Below are 24035 nucleotides of genomic sequence, written 5' to 3' on the forward strand. Positions count from 1 at the left end.
GTCCGCCATTTTAAGTCAACATGCGACTCGAGTTCAATTAAATTTTGATTGTTAGTTAACATCTGATGAAAGATTGACACCATTTTATAATGTCATTGTTGATGTTCAACAAAACTTAAACGCCTGATATAGGCTTTGGTAAGAAATCGACCGTTTTAACTCTTGTTTTCAGAAGCATGTATGGCTAAAGATGCAGCTCGCATCAACACAAAATTAGAAATTTACAGGTCGACGAAATCAGTTCATATGTTGGGCCCAGTAATTCAGATCTGGGCTAAACTAAGGCAATTTTGCCAGTGTCTTCCATTTTTTGAAGTTTTTGAAAATCATTTAAATAACAATAGAGAATGCCCGAACAAAATGTCGAAAAGATTTTAAAATCAATCTGAAACACAGTTGACCTACCTGTTCATTGTTAATATGATTTACATTCATTTATGACAACCATCTCATGACACAAGGATTGTTTTAAGTGAAAAATTATGTTTTTCAAATTTTATCGGATTGATCCCAAGGCCACTACAACCAAAATGAGATCGAAATTATGATGCATATGCAACATCAACAAATCGTTGCATGGTAATAAGGTGGAATCTAGATTTAGGCTTAAAAGACAATCGTAATAAGGATAAAATACACTAACAGTTTTTAAAGATTAAAACTGACTGTCATTGTTACTTCAGCATTAATAAACATTGTTCAGAGATTAAACATGTTTTCAACAGGTAATGTCTATTCAATCTGATGAACATTGAAGATGTCAAAATTATAGTGTTGTATAATCGGCTAAAAATGATGATCTTTGGTTGGAATCGGAAGACTCATCCGATCCGATAATCGCACAAAATGATCGGTTCAATTTTCTATTCAAATTGCCTATAATCTATATATTAAAAGCTTGTTTTGCCCTCTCTGTTATGAGCAGTGGATAGAATGTTGAAAACAAAAATTTCTGGCCTGTTTTTGACTGTATTTGGTGAAAATTATTGACATGGAGGAATGTTGGGGAGTTTTCAGTGTATTTTAGGTTTTTAATAGAAAAATATTTGATTCCCAAGGAGTTTAATTTTTTTTCCCTATGATCGATTATGACATTTTCAATCGATCATCGGATCGGTTGAGGGTCATCTAGCCAGTTAATCGATTATTGCTGATCATCAATACAACACTACAAAATTAAGCTAATCATGTATAAGTTGTGTCCGAGGTAACATATTCTCTCTGTTGTCATGACACTGAGGGAAACTAAAGCTTCTTTTCAATATTTGTAAAGGCCCACTACCTTTCAGAAACAAAAAGATAAAGTAGCCTAAGATGAGGTTGCAACACCAAACAAATGCAAGATTTCCTGGGTAAACTATATTCACAGTGAAGATTCATTTTGCTGTTCTGCCGTATGACGCAGTGGTAGTCAACTAGTGCTCAGTAATTAGGATGACAGCAGGAAACTTAACATAACATTTATTTAAATTTAATTGTTCAGAAGGTGATGACAGGTATAGTATTAATGGTAATCTAATAACTTTAGCGACTATCAAAATTATCAATTTCATTTTACATTCTAATTTTAAAAATTAAAAGCGGTTTCAGAAAGTAGTGGGCCTTTAAAGTTTTCTCCATTACAGAAACTTTATGTATTATTCCTTAAAAAACTATGACAATAACAAGGACTTCCTAATTTTTAAGGGGATCCAGTGGAAACATTAATTACTGAGTCAATCTTAATAATATATATCTATCAATCTTATCAATCTTAATAATATATATCTATCAATCTTATCAATCTTAATAATATATATCTATCACTCTTAGTCTTATATTTTATATACCACAAACATATATTTATACATTTGTATTACAATAACACATGATTGGAACACATGATTTAAATACACTGTATTCTGATAATGACTGGCTGAAAAAAAAGCAACATTACAATTTACATGTTTGGATGTCAGCTTGTGATTGGAAGTTAAACTGAAAGAATGTATTCTTGTTAAAATCTTGATTCTGTTTACTTTCTGATTCAATCACATGAACAAATTTATATGGAATTCGAATGTTCCATAGTTTTAATTTGAAACCTGAATCCACTATAAAACATTGAAATAAAGTTATGAAATGATAAAACTCCAGTATCTAACATTGAATGATCAATGTTCTCATTGTATTCTTGAAGTTTTTTATACCTATGATTTTCAATCCATTTCTTTTACAGATCACAAAAATCTAAAAATGGAAGGAGGAGTAGCAACTCTGCAAATGGAGCCTCCGAGGTATGGAGCTCAAAGGATGGGGCGAGGATATGGAAGGGGAGGTTTTGGCCGTGGGGCTGGTCAGCCAGGGGGAGGCGACTCTGGAGTAGGGGGACAGGCTGTCATGTTCGATGGAAAACGCATGCGGAAAGCAGTCCATAGAAAAACTATAGATTACAACTCTGCTGTGATTAACTATTTACAGGTATTAATTCATAGGAAGATTTTTTATTTTTTCTTGTACGGTGTTTATTCAACTTTCGAAACAACTTTCAATATTGTGAATCTGTAGTGAGTTTGTTGCCAGTTTGATGTATTGTCTGTTTTCAGTCAATTTTTACCAAATAAATCCTCTTTCGCGTTATGTTGTAAATAGAATTTGCTGTACCCATTGTTATTACAAGATAATCTGAAATTGATTTCTCTGTGTCTGACAGGATAGGATCTGGCAGCGGGACCACAGGGATAGACGAGCACTACAGCCAGAATCTCTGTATCAGATCGAGGTAAACTATAAAATAGATTTGTACATGGTTATGTAACTTAGACAGACATACTAACATACAACTAGATTTGACAGCTCAGCTAAATACATTGTATAAAGGATTGCTTGAGTGCTGTTAGACATCCATAGTATTTCACGAGGTTTGTGATGTTCCTGTTTACAAAACAAACCCCGTTTTGGATGTTGGAATATCACTGTCACCTTTCCAGTGTGTCAAAGGGTATGAGTTGAAATGATTTTCAAATGTCATTGCCAACTACCAAGGCAATTAATTTATATACAACATGAAAGTTAAAATAACAATTCATCATCAAAGGGGACCATACATGTAAGGTCATTGATCTACAATGTATACTGTGTAAAATTGATTATATGAAACCTTTCAAAAAAAGTAAAAACTAGGTTTTAGGATGTTTTGAATATTAAGCACAATAATCTGAATAATATTTTAATTTATTTATATGCTACTGTTTCATCTTATTACATACATCTTATCAAGATCACTAGATTTTACGTAAAGCTAAAATACATAAGTTTACATGAGTTTACATGGTACATTTATGTTTTGTAGATTAGGTACCAGTAATTGATGATTGGTCATCTGTCTTCTATCAATTTAACAAACCAATTCCCATTAATATGTACAAGTGTACAAACTTATAAAATGTAAACATGACTTGTCTTTCAGCTGACACCACCCTTGCATATGAAAGACAATCCCATGAACTGTGTAACAACCAAATTCATCCGCACATCCACAAATAAGTTCAGATGTCCTATATTTTGTTTAGCAGTGAGTAGTCATCAACACTCTTTTTATTTATCGTTCATATATACTGATATGAAATGTATCTTGTTTTATTTATCATTTTCTTCCATACTGCTTTCCATTGAAAATTTTCTTTTATCTTGTGATTCATTTTTAAAAAAACTTTATACTGGACAGTTTGCCTGCAATTAAGGTTTTAAAATGAAAACTAGCCTTTATTAATACTTAAGATTATTTTCATCTTTATGAAAATTTAGTTTTGAATCTTAGATTCGTTCTGTTGGTAAAACTGTTTGTAATTGTTTCGCACAGTGGACACCTGAAGGACGACGATTGGTAACAGGAGCATCGAGTGGAGAATTTACTTTGTGGAATGGTCTGACATTTAACTTTGAAACTATTCTACAGGTAACAATATAGATATCTAACAGATATATTTTATTGAATTAGGATAATAACTGAGAGCTGGTAAAATTCTGAGTTAGAATCTATGTTATGTTTTATTATCAAAGTCTAAAAGAATAGTGTCATGTTATTAAATGCATTTAATATTTACTAAAAGTTAGTTAGAGCATCTGGTAAAAAGTTCTTGTCCAAAATAAGACAATAATCTACAACATTAGGATTATTATTTCATATTGAATATTGCTTGTTAGAGATAGACTGTTTGTCTTCATTTAGTCATGCTAAATAAGTTCTGTGATAGAAAAAACTTAAATTAATAGTGTGTTTGACTCGACGGAGGATCTGAGGTCCATTGTTTGTATCTCATTATATTCAAGTTTGACTGAAGATTGTAAGTTTTAAGTGTACTTAATTATAGTAACAAACTTGTTAGATTTATCTTTCTGTTCTTGGGCAAGACGATGACTTTACTACAGTAAAACTCAATTTAGTCGAACACAGTTGAATCAAATACATCGGATGAGTCAAATGTTTCAATAGGTCTCGATTTTTATCCTCCACTTTCTCCGAAACGGGGGATATTAATTTGGGTTTGTCGGTCTGTCCGTCTGTCTGTGATGCTTCGTTTCCATGCAATAACTGTTACAAATGTAAACCAATTTTCTTCAAACTTGGTGACAAGGTTAAATGCCTTAAGGGCGGAGTTATGGCCCTTTGAATTACTAAAAACATCATTTTCTGCCATTTCCGTGCAATAAGTGTAACAAGTGAAAACCAATTTTCTTTTAACTTAATAACAATGCTAAATGCTGTAATGACTCGGCCAAGTTTGATCGTGACTTTCAACAGACCTTATTTAGGGAAGTAATTGCCCTTTGCTAAAGTACAATAACTGTAATAAATATCAACCGATTTTCTTCAAACTTGGTAATAAGGTTGAATACCATAAGTGCCTGGCCAGGTTTGATCAACTCTTTTAACGGATGTTACATGTATTTATTAGAGTAATGGCCCTTTAATTTGAATACTACAAATATCATTTTATGCAGTTTCTGTGTAATAACTAACAAATATTAAAAATAATATTGTTAAAACTTGGTAACAAAGTTAAATGCCTTAAGGGCTTAGCCAAGTTCGATTGTCACTTTTGGCAGATCTTAATTAGCAGAGTTATGGTCCTTTGATTTAATAAAAAGAAAAAAAATAATTCTGCCACTTACGTACAATAACTGTTATAAATATTAACCAATTTTCTTCAAACTTGGTAACACAGTTAAATGTCTTAAGAGCTCAGTCAAGTTTGATCCCCACCTGCGAGTGACCTTATTTAGCAGAGTTATGGCCCTTTCATTTAATAATAAAAAAAAAAGGTCATTTTCTGCCATTTCCCTGCAATAATTATTAACCAATTTTCTTCAAACTTGGTAAGAAGGTCCAATACCTTAAGGGCTTGACCAAGTTCGATTGCTACTATTGGCAGACATCATGTAGTGGAGTTATGGCCCTTTGATGTACTAAAAAAACCCATCATTTTCTGCCATTCCCTGTGCAATAATTGTAACAATTGTAAACCAATTTTTAGCTCACCTGGCCCAAAGGGCCGGTGAGCTTATGTCATAGCGGTGTCCGTCCGTCCATCCGTCTGTCCGTCAACATTTCGTTTAAATCGCTACTAGTCATAGAGTTCTGCATGGATTGTAACCAAATTTGGCCACAAACATCCTTGGAATAAGGGGAATAGAACTTGTATAAATTTTGGCTCTGACTCCCCAGGGGGCAGGAGGGGCCAATAGGGGAAAGAGAAGTAAATCCTATAAATCGCTACTTGTCCTAGAGTTCTGCATGGATTGTAACCAAATTTGACCACAAACATTCTTGGGGGAAGGGGAACAGAACTTGTATAAATATTGGCACTGACCTCCCTGGGGGCAGGAGGGGTGGGGCCCAATAGGGGAATTAAAGGTAAATCCTATTAAATCGCTACTTGTCCTAGAGTTCTGCATAGGGATTGTGACCAAATTTGGCCACAAACATCCTTGGCAATGGGGGAAGAGGGAATAGAACTTGTATAAATTTTGGCTCTGATCCCATGGGGGCAGGAGAGACAGGGCCAATAGGGGAATTAGAGGTAAATATTCAAATTCCTTCAGAAAAGAATCAATGAACCTATATCCAGAACATTACTTGGCATTTCAAACCAGGTGAGCGATGCAGGCCCTTTGGGCCTCTTGTCTTAAAAGTTAGTATTGAAATTTAATGCCTTAAGAGTTCAGCCAAGTTCAATAGTCACTTTCAGCGGACATTATTTTACACATCTTATTTCCGATTAGATTTAAACATAAACTCAATAATGTTTACCTACAATATGTCCTGAAAGCGGGGGATGGAAATTCCACAAATTTGCTTGTTTTTCCGTCTTTGTATTACACATCTTATTTCCGAATAAGTTTTAAACCCAACCTCAATAATGTTTACCTACAATATGTCCTGAAAGCGGGGGATGGAAAATCCACAAATTTACTTGTTTTTCCTACTTTGTATTACCAAGTAAATAAAGCACGGATGAATCAAACACGGTTGAATTGATTACATTTTGCGGTCCTTTCCTTCTAAAATATACCAAAATTTCCTTTTTTGTGTCGAAAATTCCGGCATCACACTGTCTCAGGTAACAGTTAAGTCTATGTCTGATTAACCGAAACATGACTAATCAACTGTAATGTTTGATTAAAAAATGTTCCCGATATATATTTATTGCCTATCAATATGTGTATAAAACGTCAACCTGGAAAAAGTCGGTTCAGTCACTTGAGTCAGTACAACTTGGATATCAATGTCTTCGTTAACAGTAAAACATGGTTGAGTCAAACCATCGGATAAGTCAAATATTTTTCCTGCTCCAGCTGACTTCGACTTATGCGTGTTTTACTGTACTTTGGATTATTACCATTTGGCAACTTTGTTTTACAGTGATGTTTGGGGGTTGGTTTTTTTGCGGCATCCTATCAACAATGATTTAAGGACACTTCAGGTTTAGGAGATGGAGAAATGTTAGAGTACCAAAAGAAGAAAAAACAATGGCCTATATTCCATGCCTTCTTACTGCTCCACTTTAATTTTAAAGACGTCTTAGTTGGTGAATGGATAGTAGGTTGTATATTTGAGTCAACAGCCGATTCATGGGAGTTCTGTTCATTAAAGGATGTGTTGGGTTCAGAAGGCAGAGAAAAGCTAAAATGCTGGAGAAAAAAACATTGGCCTGCTGTCCAAATATTAATATATTAAGATACCTTCAATATCCAACTTGGCCACAGTAGTGTTTACCTTAAAACGGACAGTTCATAGCGTCCTACCAAAATCAGAACCCACATTTACCAGAGATGGGGTCAAGTATCCAAGTATCAGAAACCTGTATAGTTACTGAGGTGGACATCAGATTTTTAAGGAGGATTGATTGAACGATCACCAGAATGTGAATCTTTGAGTTATAGTTATATCCTCATAAAAAATAGTGTAGAGTGAAAAAAGGAGCAATTCTCCTTAGAAAGAGTGATAATTTAGATCAATATCAGCTAAGACAAATATGTAATATGTTGTTCTAATCACAGGCCCATGACACATCTGTACGAGCTATGCAGTGGAGCCACAACGACCAGTGGATGGTAACAGCGGACCACTCAGGCTTTATCAAGTACTGGCAGACCAACATGAATAACGTGAAGATGTACCAGGGCCACAAGGAGCCGGTGCGCGGGATAAGGTGGGCTTCTGTGCAGGACTGTATTGTTTACTTGACCCTCCTTTGGGTCGCAGCCAGAAATCTAGCTATTCCATGTCTGTGTGCTCGTCTTAATAGTTACTTAAATACTTATTTCAAAATTCACAAGTTAGCATTGCCATATTTAGATAAAAAGTTAACATCATATAGTTATATTTTATTACTGCTTTTAAGATATATTCCCAAAAGTCAGAAGTTGATACAGATAGATAAGAGTAAAGATTTAAAAGGTCATGGCTTGTTTTTTCAAATTTCAAACACAAATTACTTAAAAATTCTTTCAGGTATAATGCCGCCAATAATAAAAACTGAAAAATTATCAAATAAAGTCCTATTTTGTTTACAATTCGGTTTTGGCCAGCTTTTCAGCTTTTATCAAGAACAAATATTTTGATTTTTTTACATGGCAAAGTTGTTTAGATATATAATTTTTTTTAGATGCGTGCTTTACTGTTTTACTTAGAAAGAAAGAAATGTATCAATAAGATATATGGTATATTAGGTTTGAGTTAATATTCTATTAGATTTTGTGAACATATAGGCTGGGAGGATTATATGGATTGTCACTGCGGCTTAATTCTGTTAAATCATTGGGTTTCTAGCTGACTTAATGTGATATTTCTATGGAACATTTCACTATCACAAAGACTTTCTGATAAACGCCTACTTCGGCATTAGACAATATTCTAGATCAAGAAATATTGTTTCCACTATTTCTCCTGTTAAATCTGTCATGGACATTTTGCAGCTTGCTTCTAAATAAAGGCTTTAAGCCCTGCATAGTTAATAGTTTGATTAAGAATCTTTTCAATAAAGGCATAAAGCCCCAAATTTTTTCAATGCGTTTTTGAATATTTTTCAATAAAGGCATTAGCCCATATTTTTACTATACATAGCTATTTGATCTTAATAAAGGCTTTTAGCCCTAATTCTAAAACTCACTTGTAGTGTTGTTTCTTGCATCCAGTTGGGAAATTTTTCAATAAAGGCTTTAAGCCCAAACATATCGAGTTTACAATTCAGCAGGAAATTGTAATGCAAGTATTCCTAATAAAGGCATTTGCCCACTCCTTCTGCCATAAAGATTTGATTGAATTGATTTGCAGAGGCAAGCTTTTAGGAAGTTAAAGATATACTGGGATAGCAGTCACAAGGATTTGTTCCAAGCTTTCAACATTATAAAGGTTCAATAAAGTCTAGGCCCATTTATGTTCTTCCATAGTTTCACAACTTTATGATTAAAGGAAGCTTCAGAAATAAAGGCATCTAGCCCAAACAGAATCTTTGAGCATTTCACAACTTTTGATTGAGGCATTTAGGGTATGGATGATTCAACATTTTAATAAAGGCATAAGCCCAACATCTTATACGCACAAACAGATTCTTGGAGAAGATTACATCTTTTTGAATAAAGGCATCTAGCCCGTACAGGAACTTTGAGAATTTTACAGTTTTGAATAAAGGCATCTAGCCCATATAGGAACTTTGAGTATTTTACATAATTTGAATAAAGGCATCTAGCCCACTAAGGAACTTTGAGCATTTTACAGTTTTTAATAAAGGCATCTAGCCCATTAAGGAACTTTGAGCATTTCACACTTTTGAATAAAAGCATCTAGCCCATATAGGAACTTTGAGCATTTTACGCTTTTGAGTAAAGGCATATAAGCCCATTCAGGAACTTTGAGGATTTTACAGTTTTGAATAAAGGCATCAAGCCCATTTAGGAATTTTGAGGATTTTACAGTTTTGAATAAAGGCATGGAGCCCATTTAGGAACTTTGAGCATTTTACAGTTTTGAATGAAGATATCATATCAAGTCCATTAAGGATTGTTAAGCATTTTACAGTTTTGATACACAGCATCAAGCCCATTAAGTATTTTTGAACATTTCACAGTTTTTGAATAAAGGCATACAAGCCCGATAAGAAATTTCCAACTTCTGCAAGATTCAGCAACGCAATTATATGTTATTGCAGTGTTATGTAATACTTCAGCACACTATTTTTTTCAATAAAGGCTCCGACCAATCAGCTTAAAACTTGTCTGCATTAATATACTCTTTTTCTTGCAGAATGCCAGTTCTTGATATTTTGATGTTGATCACTGATCTATGAGGGTAGAATGTTCAGCATGTTGATAAGTTTGAACAGGCTATGGGAGTTAATCTTTATTTTGCCGTTCTCTCCTTTCCATATTTAATAAAGGCTTTTAGCCCTAATTCTAAAACTCACTTGTAGTGTTGTTTCTTGCATCCAGTTGGGAAATTTTTCAATAAAGGCTTTAAGCCCAAACATATCGAGTTTACAATTCAGCAGGAAATTGTAATGCAAGTATTCCTAATAAAGGCATTTGCCCACTCCTTCTGCCATAAAGATTTGATTGAATTGATTTGCAGAGGCAAGCTTTTAGGAAGTTAAAGATATACTGGGATAGCAGTCACAAGGATTTGTTCCAAGCTTTCAACATTATAAAGGTTCAATAAAGTCTAGGCCCATTTATGTTCTTCCATAGTTTCACAACTTTATGATTAAAGGAAGCTTCAGAAATAAAGGCATCTAGCCCAAACAGAATCTTTGAGCATTTCACAACTTTTGATTGAGGCATTTAGGGTATGGATGATTCAACATTTTAATAAAGGCATAAGCCCAACATCTTATACGCACAAACAGATTCTTGGAGAAGATTACATCTTTTTGAATAAAGGCATCTAGCCCGTACAGGAACTTTGAGAATTTTACAGTTTTGAATAAAGGCATCTAGCCCATATAGGAACTTTGAGTATTTTACATAATTTGAATAAAGGCATCTAGCCCACTAAGGAACTTTGAGCATTTTACAGTTTTTAATAAAGGCATCTAGCCCATTAAGGAACTTTGAGCATTTCACACTTTTGAATAAAAGCATCTAGCCCATATAGGAACTTTGAGCATTTTACGCTTTTGAGTAAAGGCATATAAGCCCATTCAGGAACTTTGAGGATTTTACAGTTTTGAATAAAGGCATCAAGCCCATTTAGGAACTTTGAGGATTTTACAGTTTTGAATAAAGGCATGGAGCCCATTTAGGAACTTTGAGCATTTTACAGTTTTGAATGAAGATATCATATCAAGTCCATTAAGGATTGTTAAGCATTTTACAGTTTTGATACACAGCATCAAGCCCATTAAGTATTTTTGAACATTTCACAGTTTTTGAATAAAGGCATACAAGCCCGATAAGAAATTTCCAACTTCTGCAAGATTCAGCAACGCAATTATATGTTATTGCAGTGTTATGTAATACTTCAGCACACTATTTTTTTCAATAAAGGCTCCGACCAATCAGCTTAAAACTTGTCTGCATTAATATACTCTTTTTCTTGCAGAATGCCAGTTCTTGATATTTTGATGTTGATCACTGATCTATGAGGGTAGAATGTTCAGCATGTTGATAAGTTTGAACAGGCTATGGGAGTTAATCTCTATTTTGCCGTTCTCTCCTTTCAGAATGTATTTTAAAGAAATGAATGTTTTTTTGGAGTATTACAAATGCTGAACCCACCTCTCCCTCATAGTAATTACTTCAATGAAATTTGCTTCATTGTCTTCACAGACACTGAAACATGTTCAAATGCATTTTATCACTAAGTTTATGGCATTAATATTTCCATATGTTGTTTTGTTTATTTTTCTGCACAGTTTTTGTCCAACGGATAATAAATTTGCGACATGCTCTGACGACGGAACAGTCCGAATATGGGATTTTATGAAATGTCACGAAGAAAAAATTTTGAGAGGTAGGTCTGTCCGAAGCCCAGTAGGAGGGGAAAAAACTGCCAAGAAACAACTCGCTTCCTCTTCTTATTGTCTAGATGTATTTATTTAAACCAACTCTTCTAAGGTATTTAAACTTGTTTGTTAACCATGATTGTACACAAGAAATATTAATGGTCTTTAGCTCAGACAGTGATGCTGTCCTGGGCCACATGCAACAAGAAGTATGGCTTTGGAGTAGATTAAATTCTCACATCTATATAGGTTGTAATTTTAGATTATGGCAATCAGCAGATTAGATAGAATAAGTTACTATAGCAACCAAGAGAAAGGTGACAAAATGGACATAACATGGTTAAACACATGATGCCAACCATTATAGAAGAGGGAATGGAAGTACATTTGTACACATCATTAGAATACGCCAGGGAAACGCTACTCCTGTAAAGGGTTGACTTAATAACGTTTGCAGTTTTGGTTTATTGTAAAACCAAATTTATTTTTGGACTGACAAAATCAGTATGATAGAAGCGAAAAAGAGTTTTTAAGTCTTGAATATTGCTATTGACAATTAAAAATTGGATACAGAAAGCATTTTGTGTATGGGATACTGAAACTGTGGTTATAAATCATGCAGGATTTGATCTAGAATTGTAAAAATGTTACTCAGGCTTTGGCACAAATATAATTGTATATGAGGATTGTTATCTGCTGTAGGAATAGTTTTGTGAGGAAAATTTTTCATTTATTTCAAAGTAAGTGAAATTGAAGCCAATAAAGGGGGATGGGCACTTATAGGAATGGGGGCGCTTACCTTGAGCATTTTAAAACTTAAAGGAAACAATGTTATAATGTGCCTTTATAGCATACATATGAAAAAGTAACTGCAGCTAGGGCATCAACAGATAAAAAAAATGTATTAACATGAATAGGAATTTTAATAAAAACACACACAAAATGAATAACTACAAAAATCATTTTTTGCTACTTTGAAACTGCTATTTACAGTTTCAAGGGCACTAGTTACATGTACTCTGCTAAAACATGTGTCTAGCAAACATTTTGATAAAATCACTCCAAAGGAAAGAAAACGAGAATACATGAATGTTTAGAACTCTTGAGCTACTGAGCTAGCTAGACTCGCCACGTCATTGCTGTCTCTAGGTCATGGAGCTGACGTCAAGTGTGTGGATTGGCACCCCCAGAAATGTCTCATCGCCTCAGGCAGTAAGGATAACCAGCAGCCTCTCAAACTGTGGGACCCCAAGTCTGGCTCCAGTCTGGCCACCATGTATGTATTCATTACAATAAGGCTGTCTGTATCACTCGTAAAAATGATGATTAGCTTAGTTACTATTTAACAGCATTGTTACAGTTTTTACTTGGTTGATGATGCTCCACTGCTGACGAATGGTATTTTTATCACTATCAAAAACAGGAGCAGACGATTTAGTGTTTTTCTTTAGTTACAAAATTTATTTACTTTACACCATTACCACCATTGGAAAGTTTGAGCTTCTAGCTAATTTAACTTCAAGTTGAAATTACAAAAAATAATTAATTGCATCCTGAAAAAAATCTGTTGCACTATATTCTATATGGAATGAAGTACTGATTGCACATACACCATAGGCAAAATAAATTATTTTACATAAGGCCATGCAGACTGACGTCACACTGGTCAGAACAAAAGATTAGGCCACGCCCACTGGTGGTCTAAATTGGCTTGAGTTTACTAGAGACATATATTGAGAAAAATACAGATAAGTTGATTACTACAGACACAGAAATGTCAGCGAAAATTGGAAGACATCATTGGAAAGGGAATAATCCCATCTCCATTTTGATGTATGACATTTAAAGATCGGTTCGAAAATAAAGAAGAAATCATTTATTAAAAATTTTACACTGTACAGTAATACAAAGCCAAACCACCAAAGTTAGACCAGCAGTGGGCAGGGCTTAACTGGCCATTGTGACGTCACTATAATTACTGTATGAATGGGCTTATTAATTTTTTTGTGTTAATTAGACACAAATACACGATTTAAACACCAATTATTGTTCAAGTGATGGATATAATTTATGGTCTGTCGAAGCTGGAGCATCTTTAAATGTTCAATAATTTAGACAGTGTTCCAGATTAAAATACATATATATTACATCTGGCTATATTTGGCTATCTGTAATTTTTCAATCAGTAAAAAATCTGCAAAAATCAATCGGTAGCAGTGTTTTTAAATCTACAATATAATAGAATTATGCCGGATTTTTTAAAGTGATTTAGCTAATCATTGTTTGAACAGCCAAGCCCTGATGCCAAATTTCCTCATACCTTGACATTTTTGCATAAAGTGACAAACATTTTCATAATCTGATTACAATAGAGATTCTTATTCTAATGGAGGATAAAAAACCCTACACAATTACATCCTGATTGTGGTCACGTTGTTATGACTTCTATACTTACTCGCTTTGTTTCTGCTGAAGACAACATTTCTCCAAAGTGTATACATATATGCTGTGCTCTTAGGCCAAATTGACTATACATACTAACGAGAATGATTCTCATAGCTCTTGTAAACTGTTTTTTTCCTTGTCAAGAAATTGGGAAGTAGCATTTTTGAAAGGTCATCAGAAACATGACCCCATATAGGATGTCTCCCATATACTTCACAGGGATACCCTGTGGTTGCTAGGGAAAAGATAACTCTATCTTACACAGGGAGGTGTAAGACAACTCACACGCGCTAGAAAATTACGATACAGCATCAATACATGCGGCGTAACTGTGCAGTGCATTATAGATGACATCATCAATTTTGACGTATAACAACATTCCTGCATAATGTCACAACGAAAAAGCTGGAAACAAACAGGAATTTCATCTTTTTGCTACTAAGTATGGGAGAAAAAGAATCCTACATGGGTCTGTCAAGTGGACAGGGATATCTCAACCCTCTTGAAAGATTTTGGCCATCAACCCTCGGTAAGCCTTGGGATGACAAGCCAAAATCTTTTCAATCGGGTTGAGAAATCCCTGTCTACTTGACAGACCCATGGAAGATTCTATTAATCCACAGAGTGGGGACCTAAAATAGGAAACATTGCCAAATTTAGGCTTAAAAGTCCTACTACATGTACTTCTTAACCCTTGAGTGGATTACAACCAGATTTGGTGTGAATACAACAGTATTGTATATAAACACAGCAGGTCTGACCCCAGGGGATGAGGGGTTAGGTTTCCAAAATGAGAACATTGCTTTCATTTTCTACATCTCTTAATGACTCTGAGTGGATGTCAACCAAATATGGTGTGAAAGATTTACAGAGGATGATTGTATTTTATGTGAATGGGGCTGGTCCAACCTCCTTCCAGGTGCAGAGGGGTGGGGCTCTAAAAGGGAACTTTGCTATGTTTTGTTTTAAATTACAATTTGTTTCACGCTTGCATGGATTACAGTGGGTCCAAAGGGGCAATTTTGGCTATTTCTATATGAAGATTTACTCTGAAACTTAGCACTGGATAACACTCATATTGCATTGACACTGTAGCATCCTTATGGAGTACCATGGTGAGGATTCTAAATTGTACAAATAATTGGGCTTACCCCTGAGAGTTTGGGCCAAAAGGGGTTGATTTCTCTATTTCCAATTTTAATTTTACAAGCCCCATTTAACCTATTAGGAAACAATAGTTATGCAGGTTTCATGGAGGATAAGAAATCCCAAAAATAAAATTTTTTAATTAAATCACTGTGGAATGTTTAAAACATATGTACAGACTAGAACCAAATGTGTTTCAAGCCTGAAATTCAATCACTGTGAAAAAATGATTTGGCAAAAAAAAATGTGCAATTTTGTGGTCACAAAAATTAGTTGAACCAATAATTCATATGGTAGAGTGTGTGTCCAGCATCATTTTGTCTACACATTGAGGTTAGTAAAGGATTCCTGCAGTGTCTAGGACATGTAATATGTCATATTTTTCCAGAAGACATAAGCATTCATGCAACAACATGCAGGGGAGACAATCCTTACAAGGCCTCGGCTGTTTTTAAGACAAATTAAACAACCAAAAAACATGGCAGAGCCTAGCACAGTGACAATAAAGGAGGGACATATTTTAGCCCGTCTGAAATTAATTTTTGATCCCTTTGACATTTGAATCATGAAATTACATATTGTACCATGATCTTAAGCTCTTTGTCTGACTAAAAACATAATTTTAGGCCGTTTTCATATTCCCTTGAATGACTTGCATCTCTTTTTTTGTTTCCATGGCATACCATAATTTTTGCAAATAAGCTAAATCATATTTGTCCACTACCTCCTGATTGTGATGTTCTGATGACATCAGAGTAGTGTTATAAAATGGATGACATGGCGGAACATATGGTGTTACAGACATGCTCACAAAGGGACTGTAATGAATCTGAAGTGGAATCAGAATGGTAACTGGCTGCTGACTGCCTCCAGGGATCACCTCATGAAACTGTTTGACATCCGTAATATGAAGGAGGAGTTCCAGACCTTCAAAGGACACAAAAAGGAAGCCACAGGTACTGTTAGGAATAAACTGTTATAGAGGATCATACATCATGAGTGGCTAGATAATATGAAATTTACATGAGTGTAAGATTCTATTTTATCACATAACTTGCTAGTATTTATGAAATTATAGACAAAACTTTTCATTTTATTTCTATATAAGATTGGCGAAATCAGGTTCCGATATTTATGACATGGCCGAATGTGTCAATTATTTGACAAATCACCTTTATCATATGGTATACCGTAAACACAGATGTTTTGTTGTGTCATATGTTAGCGGAAATTTCATGCAAACAAAAAACAAAACAAAAACATGAAAACTCCTAAGTGGTAAAAATGTCCAACATTTTGACTACATATAGCCAATTGGCAAAAAAACCCATCCAGCTGCATTGAACTTTTAGTGCTGACAGTGGGGGGGGCATGTGTTTTTTTTCCTTCCTTTGTGGCTGAGTAATTATGGTGTTCAGCTATGAAATAAGTTTGAATCACAGAGGGCAGTTGCCAGGCACTGACTGTTTCTTCAAGTACATTGACTTTACTTCCCCTCCTAAACCTTGCACAAATTACCCTGGCTGTTAATTTTATAGGATGTTAAACTAAAACAAAGGGAACAACTTTCTTTGACAACTCACAATTTAACCTTTAGCAAAACTCTGCATATTTTCAGATGAACATAGCTGTGAATTGTTATGACCTTACAAACAATTGTAGAATTCCTAAATTTCATTAGATTAAATGGTTACATTTCTTTCTTGACTCTCCGATAGGTTTAAGACTATTAACAAAGCTGATACATGTTATGACTTTACAGCTGTGGCTTGGCATCCGATCCATGAAGGGTTGTTTGTGAGTGGTGGATCTGATGGGGCCGTCATGTTCTGGATGGTCGGGTAAGTCATGTCATATCACACGACATTCTCAGGTATCAAAAATGTAAAAATGTTTCATCATATTCAATGAGAAATTCCCTGAAGATAGCATTAACGAACAGTAGTTCATGACTAAATTCAATCTTTATCATCAAAAACTGATGATAAAAAGTACTTTATGACTATCATATGGTGTGTCAATGTAGATGAATCTGGTAAATCAAGACATCAATCGAGAAAGCCCTATTCAATTTGAAGCATTTTAGTGACCTGGAATACACTTTATACTAGTATACTAGGTACAACTAACCTTGATACCCCAAATATCTTTTTAACAGTATTTATTGGCTTGGTTTGTGTTGTAGAACTGACAGAGAGGTTGGAGGAATGGAGGAAGCCCACGAGGGTATGGTATGGAGCCTCGCCTGGCACCCTCTCGGTCACATCCTTGTGTCTGGCTCAAACGATCACACCACGTAAGTTAGCCAAGCACCCTCTCGTTCACATCCTTGTGTCTGGCTCAAACGATCACACCACGTAAGTTAGCCAAGCACCCTCTCGGTCACATCCTTGTGTCTGGCTCAAACGATCACACCACGTAAGTTAGCCAAGCACCCTCTCGTTCACATCCTTGTGTCTGGCTCAAACAATCACACCACGTAAGTTAGCCAAGCACCCTCTCGGTCACATTCTTGTGTCTGGCTCAAACGATCACACCACGTAAGTTAGCCAAGCACCCTCTCGGTCACATCCTTGTGTCTGGCTCAAACGATCACACCAAGTAAGTTAGCCAAGCACCCTCTCGGTCACATCCTTGTGTCTGGCTCAAACGATCACACCACATAAGTTAGCCAAGCACCCTCTCGTTCACATCCTTGTGTCTGGCTCAAACGATCACACCACGTAAGTTAGCCAAGCACCCTCTCAGTCACATCCTTGTGCCTGGCTCAAACGATCACACCACATAAGTTAGCCAAGCACCCTCTCGGTCACATCCTTGTGTCTGGCTCAAACGATCACACAAAGTAAGTTAGCCAAGCACCCTCTCGATCACATTCTTGTGTCTGGCTCAAACGATCACACCATGTAAGTTAGCCAAGCACCCTCTCGGTCACATCCTTGTGTCTGGCTCAAACGATCACACCACGTAAGTTAGCCAAGCACCCTCTCGTTCACATCCTTGTGTCTGGCTCAAACGATCACACAAAGTAAGTTAGCCAAGCACCCTCTCGGTCACATCCTTGTGTCTGGCTCAAAAGAACACACCACGTAAGTACTTCCTAAAATGTAACTTGAGAAGATGCGAAGCCTGTATTGAAAACTACCAGTGTATTCATTTAAGATTTGTTGAAATATAGGATTTCTTGTGTTTCTGAATGCTTTTGTTTAAATTGTGAAACAGGAAGTTTTGGACACGAAATCGTCCTGGCGACCGAATGAGGGACAAATATAACCTGAACACCTTACCAGGAGGGTCTGAGCATGAAATGCCTGAGTTTGGTAAGTGGGGGGAAAATGCCAATAAAAAAAATATATTTCTAAGAAATAAACATTATTGGTGATAACTTCTTGCAAGCTATCATTAGAGCAGAGATTGTACGGTAAACATGAAGAGGCAAGTTTCTTTAATTTTAAGCCGACTACCATAGTTAAGAGTGCTTATGTCTGGTACGAATAAAACTTAAGTTTTAATAATCATTATTATCTTGAAGTACTGTGAGTGGATTTTTTGTCTCTTGTGTTAAACTCGATAAACATTTACTTACAATTTTAAAGTTATCCAGACATTTTTGTGAGAAAAATCACACATTTAGGCACAGGGACAATTTGAATTGGACTGAAATGAGTACAAGTCTAAGGGATATCTGTTAAGTTGTTATTTAAGTGCCTGCAAAGTTTACAATCGAGTTTGATTAATTATATAATGTTGGTGTTATACAGAGCCTGACAATACAGGACAAAGTAACATTCCAGGCATGGGTATCACTCCAGCTGATAAAATGATGAATGAACAGATCAACAAAAATCAAGGTAAGTCCAGACACACCCTTGATCATAGTAATGGGCGAGTCCTAATTTGGTATAAATACATACTTGGCAAAAGATTGTATTGAATTTTAGGTAAAAAGAACTTAAATTGCCTATAATCTATTTATATTTTAAAGCGTAAAAGTTGACTCGGCTCTAAATAAATGTAATGTATGTTTGAATTTGTGTTGACATTTTTTCGGTCCAATTTGGCATTGTATCAGTCAATAAAATGACTGTATTATGAATGTATCTGTGTTTATAGAGACTGAAGGAGAAGATCTGCCATCCATTCCTGGTCTTGACTGGTCGGCAGATGAACAGTTCTTTAGAGAACAACAGCTCCTTCGAGAAATACCGAAGAAAAAGATTCCCTACGCTCGCCCAATTCCCTGGGAATTTGAGCAGGCCTGGATGGTGAAACATACAGGGCTTTTAGTGCCTGACGGAGAAGGAGAGGAAGGGGCAGGAGGCGGAGGAAGTAGGGAAAAAAGGAGGGAAAGACGCAGAAAACAGCAAATGGAAAGAGGGGCTGATAATCAGCAAGGCTCAGGGGATAGTCAACCCAATAACAATCCTCCATCCTTAATGCAGCAAGGTTAGTGATAAATCTGTGTTACGTTTAGGTTTCTGTTTTAGGGGTGGGAATATAAAGGAATCATTCTGGTAATGGTGTAGGCTTTGTTAAATGTATGAGTAAGTGTTGAAAATGTTCAGTAACAGATTAAGCTAGGAAATGATTCAAATATGATGGAATCACAGGGACCTGGCACGAAAATTTTTAACCAATAGTATACATATATATATTATAGTATCAAGGGTATGAACTCGGCGGTCAAGAAAAACGGACCTATTTTTTAAAAACCGTGATTATTTTAATAAATGGTTTCTATACAACATTGACAGATATCTTACCTTAAAGAGAAATAATTTATCTTTCCATTGAGTGCTTGATGAACAAAATTGGCCAAGTATTGACGAAGTTATGGCTTGATGAATCGGGAAATTTACGAAAAATATGCTAGGTAGACATTTCCCTGTCCGGTCGAAATGTCGTCTCGGCTCTAATGGGTACCTCAAAAACCAAGCCAAAATCACAAAATTTACGCTTGTGTTGGTAAACAGTACCCAGAACTGTGTTCATCCACAATCTCCTTTGTTGGTGTCATCACCCGTACTTTATAGAAACATTATTTAAACATCGTGTAGCTCGCTTACTTTACCTTCACAGCCATGTTCATTTTTCTCTCGGAACGCTTCTCGACTTTACATAAAGTGACTACATTATGCAAATTATGTTATGTTGTGCTTGCCTGTAAACTCGAGAAGCGTTCCGAAAAACAAATGAACATGGCGGTCACGGTTAAAGTAAGTGAGCTACACGATGTTTAAATAATGTTTCTATAAAGTACGGGTGATGACACCAACAAAGGAGATTGTGGATGAACACAGTTCTGGGTACTGTTTACCACCACAAGCGTAGATTTTGTGATTTTGGCTTGGTTTTTGAGGTGCCCATTAGAGCCGAGACGACATTTTGACCGGACAGGGAAATGTCTACCTAGCATATTTTTCGTAAATTTCCCGATTCATCAAGCCATAACTTCGTCAATACTTGGCCAATTTTGTTCATCAAGCACTCAGTGGAAAGATAAATTATTTCTCTCTAAGGTAAGATATCCGTCAATGTTGTGTAGAACCCATTTATTAAAATAATCACGGTTTTAAAAAAATAGGTCCGTTTTTCTCGACCGCCGAGTTCATACCCTTGATACTATAATATATATATATATATACTGTTAGTTTAAAAAAGTCGTGCCAGGTCCCTGTGGATGGAATGGATTTAAACTGACAAAAATACAGCATCATAAATTAACACAAAAAAAATTGGTGAAATCGTTTTGTTGAGAGATTGATAGGTTTGTAACAATTTTATTTTGATGCTGTAAATTTAAATTCAAAGATGTTATAGGAAGTAAAATATTTGAAATTACAGGAGCACCGCCCAACCAGATGATGGGTCCAGGGAACCAGAACAATAACCCTAACATAGTGCCACCTGGACAAGGCAATATGCCAGGTAGAGGGTTACTAGGCAACCAGCCAGCAGGATGGGGCCAGCAACAAGGTGGTGGATCCCAGGGAATGAGGCAACAGGGACCAGGACAGCAGCAAAATCAGGGCTTGCCACATGGTAAGTATCTATATCCCCATCCCAGTTCCATTTCAGGTTTGGGGTTTTATAAAGCTATTGAATCTGTCCCTCTGGCTTGGAAGGGACAAAGCCCTCTAGTAGAGGCGAGAGCTTTAAGTCATGTAAAATGCTAATCGTTAGAAAGTATCTGAAAGATTTTTACCAAATTGAATTAAACATCTTTTGGTGAATGGGAACATGTTTAAAGTGTTGCACAAAGCAATTAAAAACACAGAAAAGTGGGTACTAAATTCTTTTAAATCAGTTTGTAAAAATGAACTATTTTGCCATAATGAGTGCAATATCCTGGCATTCTTTAATTGCCCTCTGTGTGGTTTATTGCTTTGTGCAGTCTTATGAAAAGTTTTTATTTTACAGGAGGTGGGAGATCCCAGGGATTGCTATCAAACCCTATGATGCAAAATCAAAATCAAGGTATGTAGTATCTGCTTTTTTATGTTATCTATACAAAGCAGGTGACTATAGGCATCCAGGAAATAACTCTTGATCAAACCAGAACACCATCAATGCACCAAAAGTATTTGCTTGGGATTGATTTTCATCATTAATTGTCAAAGATCAATATCGCTTTTACCAAAAATAGAAAATTAAATTCTGTGAAATAAGGTTTCTGAATGCCTATTAAGACTTTCAAAAACCCCTTTCTTACAAAAAATACCTGCTCGGGATTGCTTTTCATGACAGAAGGGCAAATGTCAAGGTTATCGTATCTAAGAATTAATTGTGATAATTGAAGCTCTGTGGCTTTATTCAAATGGAAAGAACTGGCATGAATAGTATTTCAGGTAAAAAATTCTGAGGTCAAGGTCGATGACAAAGAATGTGACATTTGTGAATTATATTTGATAACTGGTGTCTACTATGACTGTACTACGACCCTTATAAAGCATTATCGCTATTGCCATGATTTACAGGTGGTCAAGGGTTTCAGCAAAATGACCATGACTTTTGTGGTGGACAGTGGAATCAAGGGCAAGGTGGAAACCAAGGAAACTTTGGTAACAATGACATGCTTAATGATAACCAGTTCCAAGGTGACCAAGATTTTCGCAGTGACCAGGACTTCAGGGGAGACCAGGATTTCCGTAATCAACAACGGCAGCGGAATGATAACCATAATCAGAACTTTAATGACGGAGGTCAGGGATTTAATCGCCGTGGAAACAACATGCAACGGGATGATAATCAGAGAGGTTTCCGTGGTAACCAGTGGGAGCAACAGCAAAGAGGTGGTAATGACAGAAACTCAAACTTTGGTGGTGACCATGGTAATAGTAACTTCAATAACCATGGTAATGACAATTTCATGGATCAGGATGAGAGATTTGATGGTCGAGGCCGAGGAGGAGGCATGAATCCGAGTCGTGGTAGGGGAAGGGGCCAGGACGAGAGGCGGCGTGGTCGTAGGAACGAAGGGGGGCATAACTTTGGGGGATCACAGGAGAACTATAGTAACAAGAGACATTGGGAGGAGGGGCCAGGGGATTACAGACAGCAGCAGGGAAACCAAGGTCCTTCAGACATGGATACAGACCAGTCAGGGGGGTGGGGACAAAATAATCAGAGGGGAGGGCGGAATTTCTCAAGTCCTGGTCGGGGCGGTAATCGTGGTGGGAGGGGAGGGAGAGGAGGTGATAGAGGACGGGGTGGGGATAGAGGAAGGGGTGGGGACAGGGGGAGGGGTGGGGATAGGGGAGGACACAGAGGGGGATCAAACAGGGGTGGGGACTGGGGAGGGGGAAGAGGTTTTGGAGGGGGAGGCAGGTAGCTATAGATGTTGGTGTTATAAATCCTTCTTGTTTTCATTTTCATATTCATTTCATCAATCCATAGTTTTTCAATTCATTTCAGAAGAAATATTCATTTCACCAATTTTTGATATTTCCGAGTCCATTTTTATTAACGTTGTGAATTCACAATATCTTCACATATTTTCAGAAATTTTGTTTTACTTCATAGTTAAAAGATATCGATGTCTCTTAGATCTTGGAAATTCGTCATGAAGGATACCATGAATATCTTAATACAGCCAGTGCAACTATTCTGCTTTAATATACGATAATATATCGTGGAATAGAAAGCTCTGTTACTGTATATCAGTTACTTTTGTAGGAGTGTTATTTTTGCTATTTTGCAGGTCACTAAGGTGGATAATAATAAATGTATACATAATACATTAGATTGCAGCGAATATATTTTGGTATTTACTAGAAAACAAACATAAGTTGCAAAAAAGTTGGTTTGAACAAAGAAAAATCATATATTTTCTTTTTTCTTTTATCATTTTCATTTTTTCGCTAGTATTAATGCTTCATATGTATGTTTAAGAAAGTTTAAGCAAGTTTTCGAAATATATATGTGTTGTTAAGAATACAATGTGATTTGTGTGAGATGTATTGTATATAATGTAAATATATGAGTATGGTCCCAACCGTGGTGCATGAGCCAGTTTATAAATCATATGTCAATGTTTCATTTAACTAAATTGGAACTGACATTTCCTCTGTTATTTGAAACCTGAATATTTTTAGTTGTATGTACCGTATTCTACCCAATAAGCGCCAAGGGCGCTTAAAAAAATTGATATAAATGAAAAGGTGCTAATAAGTCAAAATTATTGCAAATCTATACCGTTTTATGTAATTTTGGTCCTTATTTATGCATGGGCAATTGAAATTGAGGCCTCAAAAAGATGGAGGGGCGCTTACAGGGACATGGGCGCTTATTGGGTCGAATACGGTTCTTGGTACAATTGATGAGTAGTGTTTGATTGTGGTGCTTGGTCTGAAGTTGGTCAGTAAACAGGTGTAAGAGTGAAACTCATTGATCCATGGCCTTCATGTCACGGCACAGTAAACATGTGTTAGGATGAAAGTCAATGATCCATGGCCTTTAAGT

The 24035-nt window shown here is 36.1% G+C and overlaps 1 protein-coding gene across 1 annotated transcript; it reads left to right on the top strand.

Moving 5' to 3' along the window:
- The first annotated feature begins 3 nt into the window (after window positions 1-3).
- Window positions 4-23282, top strand: LOC138308889 (pre-mRNA 3' end processing protein WDR33-like). Its single transcript, XM_069249937.1, has 18 exons — window positions 4-138; window positions 2219-2460; window positions 2693-2761; window positions 3449-3553; window positions 3842-3937; window positions 7543-7694; window positions 11394-11491; window positions 12633-12759; window positions 15876-16030; window positions 16837-16915; window positions 17260-17370; window positions 18297-18394; window positions 18836-18925; window positions 19188-19520; window positions 20919-21116; window positions 21495-21551; window positions 22052-22738; window positions 23275-23282. Exons 2-18 carry the CDS (start codon window positions 2236-2238, stop codon window positions 23280-23282), a joined length of 2688 nt encoding a protein of 895 aa, XP_069106038.1. The 5' UTR covers window positions 4-138; window positions 2219-2235.
- The last annotated feature ends 753 nt before the right edge of the window (window positions 23283-24035 follow it).

The sequence above is a fragment of the Argopecten irradians genome, chromosome 1, assembly GCF_041381155.1.
Source record: "Argopecten irradians isolate NY chromosome 1, Ai_NY, whole genome shotgun sequence".
In the NCBI taxonomy this organism is placed as follows: Eukaryota; Metazoa; Mollusca; class Bivalvia; order Pectinida; family Pectinidae; genus Argopecten; species Argopecten irradians.

What these genes read in the sequence shown, in the direction of transcription:
- LOC138308889 (XM_069249937.1), top strand. Translation starts at nt 2,236, where the DNA reads ATGGAAGGAGGAGTAGCAACTCTGCAAATGGAGCCTCCGAGGTATGGA. An exon ending in AAATCAGGGCTTGCCACATG is followed by an intron (nt 21,117 to 21,494) that starts GTAAGTATCTAT and finishes TTTATTTTACAG; the next exon opens with GAGGTGGGAGATCCCAGGGA. An exon ending in GATGCAAAATCAAAATCAAG is followed by an intron (nt 21,552 to 22,051) that starts GTATGTAGTATC and finishes CATGATTTACAG; the next exon opens with GTGGTCAAGGGTTTCAGCAA.